Source organism: Chaetodon auriga, chromosome 6, assembly GCF_051107435.1.
Source record: "Chaetodon auriga isolate fChaAug3 chromosome 6, fChaAug3.hap1, whole genome shotgun sequence".
Lineage (NCBI taxonomy): Eukaryota > Metazoa > Chordata > Actinopteri > Chaetodontiformes > Chaetodontidae > Chaetodon > Chaetodon auriga.
This window is the reverse complement of record NC_135079.1, coordinates 25,376,105-25,388,219: the sequence shown is the minus strand read 5'-3', so window position 1 is coordinate 25,388,219 and position 12,115 is coordinate 25,376,105. Positions and strand designations below refer to the sequence as shown.

The 12,115-nt window shown below is 41.6% G+C and overlaps 1 protein-coding gene across 1 annotated transcript; it reads left to right on the top strand.

Annotated features, from left to right (window-relative positions):
• The first annotated feature begins 3,809 nt into the window (after positions 1-3,809).
• LOC143322401 (putative polypeptide N-acetylgalactosaminyltransferase 8) lies at positions 3,810-11,650 on the top strand. The gene is made up of 11 exons (XM_076733574.1): positions 3,810-4,110; positions 4,639-4,990; positions 5,175-5,341; positions 6,610-6,796; positions 8,581-8,778; positions 8,931-9,045; positions 10,269-10,454; positions 10,691-10,828; positions 10,991-11,083; positions 11,220-11,390; positions 11,531-11,650. The coding sequence occupies exons 1-11, from the start codon at positions 3,933-3,935 to the stop codon at positions 11,648-11,650; spliced, it is 1,905 nt and encodes a 634-aa protein (XP_076589689.1). The 5' UTR covers positions 3,810-3,932.
• Positions 11,651-12,115: the final 465 nt, after the last annotated feature.

Here is a 12,115-nt window from a genome sequence, read left to right as displayed (position 1 = left end):
CAGCCCAGATGGATGGATGAATCGCAGCCTGGGAAGTGTGTGAAAAGAGCAATATTTCAGATTGCTGTGATTGGTATGATTAAGTCACGCCCTCACATAGAGGAGTTTGACAGAGACTCCTCAGGGTCTGGTTGTTTTCTTTGACTTTGATCCTAAAATCTAACTGCGAACATTTAGGAGGATCTATCTATCTATGTCAGATCCAATGAAGCACTTGTATTATGTCTTCAGCAGACAGAGGTTTCCTTGAAGAAACCGACAGGCTTGATGGTGGAACGAAAGTTTATTAGGGAGAAAATGTTGAACTTGAGATGCACACTCATTTCAATCAGTAAAGGTTGTATTTGTGTAACCACTGACAACCATCTGTGTCTTGACTGCTCCGGTGTGGCTGTGGGGAGGAAGTGGAGAGGTTGTGCCTTGGTCCAAGATAGCTCTCATGAGGGGGCACAGAAACCGTGTGCACAGGAACTCAACCCTGCCATGAAGAGCAGTGCCTTGAGGGTTGCAGAAATCTGGTTGGATGACAACAAGAGCAACATGTTTATTACCTGGAACCTTCCTCTTAAGGCTGGCACAGTGATTTATGGTCAGCAAGGTTATTTTGACAAAATGTACAATATAGTACTTTATACAGAAGTGAACTAAATGAGTAATAAACTGTTATGAAATGCTGATGCTGAACCGTCATTTATTTATCTGTCAAAAGGGCTGCTGTGAAAAAGTAATGACACAGTTGGGAAAAGTTGTTCAGCTTGTTGAGTCACATCTCAGCTGCTTGAAACTGAGTCTGACAGAAGAAGACACATTGCAATCAACAGCAAATGCCCAGGAGTGTAACACTCCCTCATTTTACTGTATTCAATGACTCCCATAATTTTTTTTCTTTTAACGTTATGATCTTTGTCTGTAATCCAATGGTAGCAACTTGCCATGGTGGGAAAAAAAAAGTATTAAAATAGAAACTTAAAAAGCTCCACTTCTCCACTGTCCATCAGTACGCTCATTCTGTTTAAAACCCCTAATATTTTCACCAAACTGTGGCTAAATACAATCTGTTGCCTTCACTGCTACAGCAGCAACAGACCTTTTTCACAGCAGCCATTTTGACATGTCACAGTAGGGAGAAGCACAGGTGTAAATAATAAAATGAATGATGCCTGAATTCCATTTAGCTGTGTCAGTTTTAAAGTCAACATCATGACTTAGACACTTGGATAGAACAGAGCGTTCCCCTGTTTTTCAGTCAGCTTTAGAAGTATGAGACTTCTCATTTAGATGAATTTAGATTTTACCAAAGGTTCGCATTGTTAGTGCACCGAATCATGGAAGTGATACGGCCTAAACTCAAGCAAAAGCTGAAATGCACATCTTTCAAGTAGTAGCTGAACAATGTTTTTCTGAGCCTGGACACATGGGACAACATCATGGGTTATGCTGCGATATGTGGCATTTTTCATTTGCTGATGAATAACACATCCTGTGGCAAAGCCCTCAGTATACAGCCATGCTGAAGTTGTGATGGATTATTACACTTTAAAAACATATAAAACACAATCGATGGGCGTTCATGTGGTGGTTGTACAGGGTCAAACAGAAAGCAAATAAATAACATAATCCTTTATCTAATATTTTATACACACACACGTAATTATTATTATTATTAATATTATTATAAATAACTCTGTTAACATGACACTGAGGCGTACAACATCATGACTGCAGAACACCATTCTTAAGAGCTATTCTGTAGACAGCAGTCATTCCAGGAAACATCCTGCATGAATGGCACTTCAGCTGCCACAGGCAATCTAAAAAGTCAGACGGAAAAACTGAAACGATATTAATCAATCATGAGTTTAAATCCTAACTTGTCCTTGTCACAAATATAACAGTAACTGCTGCCTGGTTGATTTGGGCTGCGGTCATTCTCCCATTCTGCAGGAAGTAAGGCCATAGCTGGCGACAATGGTGGTAGTACTTTGTCCAGACCTGTGTATATTGTCCAGTAGTGTGTCTTTAAGCTGCTGCCCAGAGCAGGTGCCGGCGTCATAAATGGTTAGATCCTATACAAAGGTGCTTTAACATATTATTGAGTTACCAGCATTTATGTAACCCTCTCATAAATTCTCTCCCTTGTTTGAATTTTTGTAAGGCCAAGCCTTTTCATTGTTATCAGTGAGAGCTGGGATGGGCTATCACCCTTTGACGTGTGCTGAATTCAACAGACAGACAGACAGACAGACAGACAGACAGACAGACAGACTGTACCGTGGAAAGACGCCTCAGCCATTTTAAACAAACGTGTTTCATCAGGTCATATGTTTTGTGGTGTCTACAGTTTAACAATATGTTGTGTCATGTTGCACATTTTGTAACATGACCCACACAGGCCACAGGTGTCAGCATTTAAGGCTGCTTGCTTCCTGTCAGACTGTGTCATGTCATTTCATGTCTCGTATGATGCAAGCAACCACACCTAACATTAGCAACACACAATGTTTATGTGCAGCTATCCAGGCTGTCTTGAAGTGGCAAGCCCAAATGCAACACCCACCATTTGTGGTGTCAATGAATTCAACGCCACTTAATCACCCAGTGGAGCGACAATATTAAACCATTTCTTCTGGAGTAATGTTAAACCTCTTCTTTGACGCACACTTTTTCATTTGTCATAGCAAGAAAGAAAAACAGAGGTGCATTTTAATTGAATTACTAGAACTGATATTGGACTATAGTTTAATATGATTAGTTACACTGTGTTTGACGTTTCAAAATGTCTGCTGTGGGAAAGGTCTATTATTCAACTCTTTTCCAAAGGAAACTTACAGATGAAGCCGTGTTTTAACAGTTTGATCTTTTGTTGTTGTTGTCGTTGATGTCTTTTTCGGCATTGCTAGCAGTGTGGCTCTAGAGATGACAGTATTATTATTCTGCTGATCGGTCCACCACTTCAGTCCAGACTGAAATATCCAAACAACTATTCTACTTGAAGGATTTGCCATGAAATGTTTTAGCTACAAACATTCATGGTCTCAAGAGGATGAATCGACCAACTTTAACGATCACCTAACTTTTCCTCTAGAATCATTTCTGTGCAAATATCTGTTCTTTGTATGTTTTTAAACATCTTAGCAACCTTTGGATTGCCATGAAACTTGTCGTCCCCAGGTGATGAATCTTGATGACTTTAGCAAGCGCACTGTTCCTCCAGTGGCAAATTTTAGCATGCTGACTAAAGAAGGTCAACATGGTCAACATTATACCTGTTAATATCAGCATAGCATCGTTGTTGTCAGCATGCTGACATTAGTATGCTCAGAGCAGTGCTCGGTTTTGAATACCAAATAACATTCGAGCATGCGTATACAATGCAAAGTAGGCTACTATGTATATAATGACATTCACCATTGTTGCTGACAAAAATGAAATAGCTGTATCATTAATGCTAGGAAAACTATGTGGCTCCTGACTGGCTGTCATTCAGGAGGAACGCATGAAAAACAGCTCTGAACCAGCTGTATGGACATAAAAGCTTGTTTACCTGTTTGTTCTCAGTGTCCCTAAACGGCTTCTCCTCAGGACGGTGTCACTTTCTTCACAGCATCTCTGCCAGTGAGTGCTGTGGCCCTTCACACCTGGAGCCACTGGTACAGACGGTATCTGGGTGGTACGCAGGTGACATCATGACGTCACGACGCGTGCTCATTAGGAACACCTGTGCCTAATGTGGGCCGGCAGCTGAGGAGGGACAGGGTTCACCTCGCGTTCAATCAAAGAACGTGTCACTCACAATCTGAAACTCTCATCATGTAACCTGCAATTTGCCAGCTGTCTGGTCGAACCCGTCAGTCGAGTGAGCTAAACGCGCTGAGTGCGGGAGTCGTGCGGGGTTTGCTCACTCTGTGGGGGGCAGTCAGCGTGTTATCAGTATGAGAGCACTGTGGATAAAGCGTCAAGCCCTCATATTGGCGGGGATTGGACTCGTCTTCTGCATAGGCTTGTTTCTAAAGATCGGATTTGAGGATACAGTGGTGGATGACAAGGAGCAGGACGCGCGGTGGATGATCCGGAGTTTTTCTGAGCTGGAGGCAAGCATCGGCAATCTGTGTGAGTGAATGCAGTCACCTATCTGTATGCGTGTTTGTGCACAGGTTATTCTGGATTATTTTCTTCATCATCGGCTTTAATCCAGTTTTAGTCGTCTCAGTCTCCGGTCTTAGTCGTGGGCTTCTAAGGGAACTTCTTTTCTTGAAGTTTGCTGTCTGTTCATAATAGATGTGACGAAATTTCAATAGCAGTGCTACATTTATGAGTTGTTCAATGAAACGAGTTCCATTTTCTCTACATAATATATATACTATTGATTTTGTTTTTATATTTTATATTAATGTATTTGTCTGATGTCTCGTGCTGCTGTAACACCTAATTTCAAGTATCAGTAAACTGTTTAGGTGGAATCAATCAAGAGAACATTCATCTCTAAAGTTTATTTTAATTTAGAAAAACAATTTCTTGATGATGAAGATTATAAGGCCTGTTATTTACATCTAGTCTAATATTTTCTGCAAAAAATGACCATGCCTGTAGCTCATTTTACTCTCTCCATGTCATCCTTGATCTCTCAAATTCGTCAAGCCAATACACTCAGAGCTTTTGAGAAAAAGCAGGATGCCATTCAGAAAATGCTCGAGGAGAACCAAGACAGACAGAGAAAAGCTGCCGAGGTCGAACAGTCAGCAGTCCAAAAGCAGAAGCCAGAGCAGGAAAAGCAACCTGAAGCAAAGGTCCAGGACAAAAAGGAGACTCCCAAAGAGAAAAAGTCCAACAAACTGTTCCCCCACTCTGCCCTGTTCAAGGAGTGGGGGAAGAATCTCTCTGAGGATGACCAAAGAGAGGCACAGCGTTTGTTTACGAACTATGGATACAACGTTTTTCTCAGCGATCGCCTTCCTCTAGATCGAGCTCTTCCAGAAACCAGGGATCCAAGGTACAGCTTTCATGATGGTTTCCTATGTTGTCCAACCTGTCATTCCACGAGAAAAGTCAAAGAACTGTCCCTAACAGACAGTTCATTGTTTGCCAAGTATATCCTTCACCTTGCTCTCCAAATGGTTAGTGAAAACATTTATACGGCTTACTGGTGAAAAAGACACCCTTCTGTTTCTGAATAGGTGTTTGAAAAAGAGTTACCCAAAGGACCTGCCAAGTGTTGGAGTGGTGCTGATCTACCTGAACGAGGCCCTGTCTATCATCAAAAGAGCCCTGCGCAGCATCATCGACCGCACCCCTAAAAACCTGCTGAAGGAGATAATAATGGTCGATGACAATAGCTCTAATGGTGGGTTGGTTACAGACGGATCACGTTGTGCAAACCTGCGAGTGATAAACAAAAGCTCCTCTAGGATTTACAGGCTACACAGTTTACTGCGAGGCAGGATGAGGTGAAAAACTTTGAATTGTGCAGATCGCTCAGCTGCTCATATTCCCACATCACAAGGTTTTTGTTCACATGTGTGTAACAAACCTTTACAGTCACAATACAGTGGCATTTCAATGGTGATCATAGTTATGTTAATTTTAGATTTCGTATTTACACAGCATGAGGTACATAATACAGCTCTGTCACAAACCAAGTACTGTAAATAGTTCTTCACATTTGTTCTTTGATTAGAATTAGACACCATACAGAGCATAACATCCAACAGGTGTTTGGGTTTTGAGCTTTTTTTAATTTACTTTTCCATCCTTTTTGTGGATGCTGGTAGGCACAAATCTAAGCTGTTTTATGAATTCTATGTGTTAGTTTGTCATTCCAAGTTCCATTCTTTTAATGTATGTGCTTCTCTCAAGCAGCCTTCTTCCTGACTGCAGTAGCTGGACAGAGCTGGACTGTCTCTGTCACATAGAATCTGCTTACAAGCACCACTAAAGCTTCCTAATTAACTTGTTATATGCTTGGTTTATCTGTACAAAAAATCTAACAAACAACAATTTCTTGGTTGATTTGAGTACATGTGCTGGACGACTTCTTGGACAGGCAAAGCAGCTTTGTGAAGTCTTCACAAAGAGACTGTTGCCTGCTTGCCGTTTTAACACTATGATTATCAGATGCCTAACAAATGAGACACAACATCCATTAGTGCACTTTAGGGGTGTTAGTTGTTGGATTCTGTTGCTGTTTCTGGTTTTTATGCACAGCTAAGCTGTCCGGGTCCTGTTGGTAGCCTTAGATTTACCACACAGACTTGAGAGTGGTATTAATCTAAATCTCAGCAAGAAAGTGAATAGGCATATTTATCAAATATGTTCAAGAGCACATAAACCTCTGTACAGTGTAAGCTTCAGTATAATGTAATCAGTGTGCCATCACTAGCTGTAAGTGATACCGTCACAACATAAACTGGACTGTGAGTCATGTCTATGATCAGAACTGTGACTCCATCACAGAATTCACCATGATTACTGTCCACATTGCATTATGGGTAATCAGTGTGGAAACTGGCATTACTGCCTCATCTAAACTTGCTGTCGTAAAAATGATATGTAAAAACCAGCATATTCTCTCCTTACATCAACATGTATGACCACATTCTCCTTTCAATTCAGAGGACCTGAAGGGAGACCTTGACATTTACGTGAAGTCACTTGAGCAGCAGAACCCAAATCTCCGTATTGCAAGAGTGAGGCACAGCAAGCAGCAGGGCCTTGCTTACGCCAGGGCATCTGGGTGGAGGGCTGCTACTGCAGACGTGGTGGCCATCCTGGATGCACACATTGAAGTCCATGAGATGTGGTAAGAATGAGGCAAAAATAAATCCTTTTATCCACTGGTTTGTGTGTAATATTTGATTACACATTAAAGGTGATATAAGTAGTCTTTAACATTATACTTTATATTACCTTGCTGTTGCAGCCATGTCTGTCTAAAGTTCAGAAATTCACTTGAAAAGTTCCAGCTTATTTCCATCTCTGACAACAGTGCATTGTTTAGTATGTCTACACTGTTATTCATTGTACACAGGGAAGTATCCACATCACTACAGAGAATAAACTGACTGACTAGGATAGTTTGAAAGCTGAAAGAAACATCCTCAAGAACATCCCGTTTACTCAGTTTTGCAATTTGAGAGTACAACCAGTCTGATCCCAGTACAACCACAGACGAATCTACTGGTCTGTGAGCACCTCCACTGGGACAGTCAGGGCTTAAAGGTGTTGCTCAAATACTTTATACTGGTGGTAAGGAGGGAGGGGCGAGTGCTGCTCAGACTGGAAACCTTCTAATCACTGTTTTGTAAAGGAGCAACTGAGTGCAATAGTGTGGATAGATTTTGCAATTGTGGTTGAGCAAAAAAGGCTTATTTGGATAGCATTAGGCGCGTCTCTGCTGCTGCACTGAAGGTTTTCCAGTCTGAAGCTCCATCCATCCATCTATTCCTCTATCCATCCATCCATTTTCTTCCACGCATCGGGGGTCAGGTCATGGTGGCAGGAGGTTAAGCAGTGTATTCCAGACCTCACTCTCCCCTGCAACATTTTAGCTATCTGTCTTTCAGTCGCTGCCCACAGCTCATGACCATAGGTGAGGGTTGGAATGTAGATTGACTGGTACATTGAAAGGTTTGCTTTCTTTTTCAGCTCCCTTTTCACAGCAGTGGTCCAGTACAGCATCTGCATTACTGCTGATAATGCACCAATCTACCTGTCCATCTCACCCTCCATTTTTCCATCATTCATGAAACAAGATGCTGAGATACTTAAGCTCCCTCAGTGCCGTGACTCACTCCCAACCGAGAGGGAGCAGTCCTATGTTTTGTGGCAGAGAACAATGGCTTCACATTCAGCTGCAAATCGCCTCAGAGTGCTGAAGGTCACAGTCTGATGAAGCCAACAGAACCACATTACCTGCAAAAGGCACAGGCGCAGATCTGAGGTTCCCAGACTGGACACTCTTCTCACCCTGGCTGAGCCTTGAAATCCTGTCCATGAATATCACAAACAGGATCAGAGACAGGGCAGAGCACCCACTGAAAAAGTGTTTAACTTTAACTTTTAACTGCAGAGAATACGGACACAGTTGTCACTTTAGTTATATAAGGACCGGAGGACTTGTAGCAATGGCCCTGGTACCTATACTACTGCAGTACCGCCCACAGGTTTCCCCAGCAGACACGTTAATGAGCCTTTTCCAAGTCCACATAACACATGTAGACTGGCTGATCAAGCTCCCAGGACTACCCCAATAATGCCATAAGGGTGACAGGTGTGTGGGAGATTAAAGCCTTCAAAATGAACAGGCTTGGTGAGCTCTGCCTGTTTAGCAAGATTAATCTCAGCAGATATTAATGAAGTAATGGGGTGACTGGCACTGATCCAAAACGCATGCCAGCACCTATTTGAAAATTTTAGTCATTTTGAAGAACTGGTGAGAAAATTTGAATCAGTGGACTCACTGGTATTAATTCAGTAAATGACAATGACATTGTGAATGACACATAACAAAATAAGTCTTACTGTATGGATCTTAAATGAAGGAAGTTTGTTGCAGTGATGTGTCTCCTCCCTCCCCTAATGCAGGGCTGAACCCCTGCTGACGCAGATCAAAGCTGACCGAACGGTGGTGGTGTCCCCTGTGTTTGACAGAGTCAACTTTGATGACCTCAAGGTTGTGCAATATCTTCCAGCAGCACACGCCTTCGACTGGGCTTTATGGTGCATGTATGAGGGTTTTGCACCCGACTATTACAAACTCAATGATGGCTCATTGCCTGGAAAGTAAGTTAAAGTGAAATCAATCAGTATTGTTGTGATTTACATATGTGTCTCATTGATGTATCTTGGATTAGGCATTCTTGATGATGTAATGCTGACTTACTTCGTACAGTATGGTTGAAATGATACAGTAGTAAAAACATCTTCTGCTTCAGGAGTCCATCCGTCATGGGAATCCTTGTGGCTGAAAGGAAGTTTCTAGGAGAAATTGGACTCCTTGATGAAGGAATGACAGTGTACGGTGGAGAAAATGTTGAGCTGGGAATTCGTGTGAGTAATCCCCGCCTATCTAACATCAAACCCTAAACCTAATGACGCAGTTCCTCATTAAGAAAGAGGATAAAATCATCGCTACCATGATACCTTCAGTTGAAAAATCCTGTCTCCTAGTAGCCTAACCTGTTGGACATTTTTAGATAACTTACTGTGATGTGGGTACAGGGTGTAAACACACTTTACTGCTGTCAGCTCGTAGTCAGTCGATGCTCTGATGGATCCAAAGTTTCTCAGCAGAGAAATCTTTTCTACAAAAGAAAATGGGGGACTAATAATGTCCCTTAAAACAGAAGTTGTGAAATACGCTTATTCACTGTCTTGCAAACAGATGAGAAGATTGACACCTCTTCATGTCTGTCTAATAAATATGAAGCTACAGCTAGCAACCAGCTAGCTTACATAGCATAAAGACTGGAAACAGGTGGAAAGGGGGCTAGCCAGGCAATGTCCAAAGGTAATAAAATCCACCTACCAGAACCATGAAGGTTAACAAGTGTAACACGTTATATCGAGTTTGCTTGAATTTACATAAATCCAAAGTATTTAAAACATTGTGCTGTTGTGCTCTTAAAGTGGATTATGTTGTCCAGGAACAATGACTCCCTGGAGTATCCGTAGGTTGACTGGCAAATTTGATATTTTAATTATGAACCTTTTTTAAGTAAAGTACTTTATGGGGCAGTAGCAGGGGTCTCCCAGGAAGAGACAGAGCCCTAAAAACTGTGTTAAAGGTGGGGTGAGTCAATCTGGAGAAAGACTGGTGATATTGCCATCTCTCCTTCATCACAGTGTGATTACATGTTAGCATGCCAGATTCACCGTCCCTCTCGCTCCCCCCATCTCCCCTCCCCTTCCCCCTGTCCTGAGCACAGGCACGAACGCCACCTGTTGCTCACTGGCTGTAATAGTGTTGTGTGGCTCAGGCTTTTTTCCCATTTACAGAGCCAGAGCTATGTACAAAAAAATGTGGGGTTTTTTTCCACTGCACACACAGAATAGACACTAGTGGACAGTGAGGAGATATATCAGATATTTTTCTTCAGAATGATTCATCCACCTGTAAGTGGCAGCATTGCACCAGGAATCATCATCCTATAAGTAGCTCTTAGCTATTTCTAGCTGCTAACTTTCGTTTTTACTCATGCTTCACACTTGCACAATTATCATTGTAGTTTTATTGTGTAGTAAGAAATTAAAAGTGAGGTTTGCTCATTTAGGTGTGGACATGCGGAGGCAGTATTGAAGTAGTTCCATGCTCCAAGATCGCCCACATCGAAAGGTACCACAAGCCCTACATGCCTGACCTGAGCCCCGCCATGAAAAGAAACGCCCTGAGGGTAGCAGAAGTCTGGATGGATGAATACAAACACAACATTAACTTGGCCTGGAACTTGCCATTTGAGGTGCTTCAAATGTAGTTGAAGACAAAGACTGATGATGCACTTTTTATGGTACACTGCATGCTTCTGCGCACAGGATGCAGGATGAACATTGAAATGTTCACAAAAGCTTTTCTCATGCGTAGATATTTAGTTATGAGAACATTTTATCTGTCTCTTAGATCTTAAACTAAAGTGAAGTTGAATTTCTTAAGTTTCAAAATCACAGACAAATCACGCCATATTCTTTGACTCTGCAGAACCATGGAATTGACATTGGGGATGTCTCAGAGAGGAAGAAACTGAGAGAAAGGTTGAACTGTAAGCCTTTCAAATGGTACTTGGAAAATGTGTACCCCAAGTTGGATCCCTGGGACAATCTACTTGCCTATGGAGGAGTAAGTTTAGCTTCTCTTGTGCTCCGTATGTGTGGTAACGGCAGGATGTGTGCCACATGCATTGCCTTATTAAATTATGCTTTAATGATTCACTCCTACCTGCCATAGTGGTTGAGAAATTTTCACTGGTTGTGACAAAAAGATTAACTTCTCCACTTACAGCTGAAGAATCTTGATGCTGAAATGTGCTTAGACCAAGGCCCAGTGCCAGGTCACACACCCATTGCCTTCCACTGCTTCTACTATGGACCCCAAGTAAGTAAAGCAGCTAAATGTGATTGTCAAGATTAATGATTATAGGTTCTGAAAAGTCACAAGTGGTAACTGGAAATATTGTTCGTCCCTAGTGTGCCCAGTGTGCTTGCTGAACTTTTTTTTTTAATATTTGTAGTTCACTTATTATCGTGCAACTGGCGAGCTCTACATTGGCGGCATCAAGTCCCACAAGTACAATGACAACCGCTGTTTAACTGACATCGGCAAAGAAGAAACCGAGCCTGGCCTTTACAACTGCAAAGAGGCTCTGGAGAAAGGCATGGGGATTTACTGGGACTTCACTCAGGTACTACAACACGTTGAAATTACAGGGTGGATGAGTTTAGAGTGACTCAAATACCTTGAAATATCGACAGCGTTTGTCTGAGTGCTACATGTTGATGTAATGTGAATCAACACTCTTGACATACTTATTCTCTTTTCTAGGGCAAAGAACTGAAGAACAGGCAGACAAAAAGATGTCTGGAGATTAAAAAGAAAAAACTTATTATACAGGAATGCTCTGGCCAAAGATGGGAAATCCAGAACATAATCAAAGCCTTCTAAAGTGTGTGCATGACCAACAAGAAGTACACTTCTCTGCTCATAGGTCAGTGGGTGACAACACCTGAATGTAAAACAAAGTGATATTTGACTACTGCTGTGACTCCTGTATTTCTTTTTTTTTCTTTTTTTTTTTTTTTTCATGTGTTTGGGATGGGAAAAGCTGAGTAGTTGCTTTTGTAAATCTTATGCAAAATGTATTGACATTTGCCTAAAAACAGACTTTTGGAAACAAGATGGTATTAATAGACAGTAAGGCTGCAAGTCATTCTCATTCTTACTATTTATTTATCTCCCTCCGGGGAGATCATATGCTTATTACAAGTTATTTAAATACATGTTAACTGTATTAAACTGAAGCGCTTAAAAATTTGCTTTGTGCATTAGGTGACTGTCAAATATACTAAGGACTTACAAGAGAGAACTGAGCAAATCTTATTATTTGGGTCCATTTCTTTCATGTTTGAA

What these genes read in the sequence shown, in the direction of transcription:
- LOC143322401 (XM_076733574.1), top strand. Translation starts at nt 3,933, where the DNA reads ATGAGAGCACTGTGGATAAAGCGTCAAGCCCTCATATTGGCGGGGATT. An exon ending in CCAGAAACCAGGGATCCAAG is followed by an intron (nt 4,991 to 5,174) that starts GTACAGCTTTCA and finishes GTTTCTGAATAG; the next exon opens with GTGTTTGAAAAAGAGTTACC. An exon ending in CGATGACAATAGCTCTAATG is followed by an intron (nt 5,342 to 6,609) that starts GTGGGTTGGTTA and finishes CTTTCAATTCAG; the next exon opens with AGGACCTGAAGGGAGACCTT.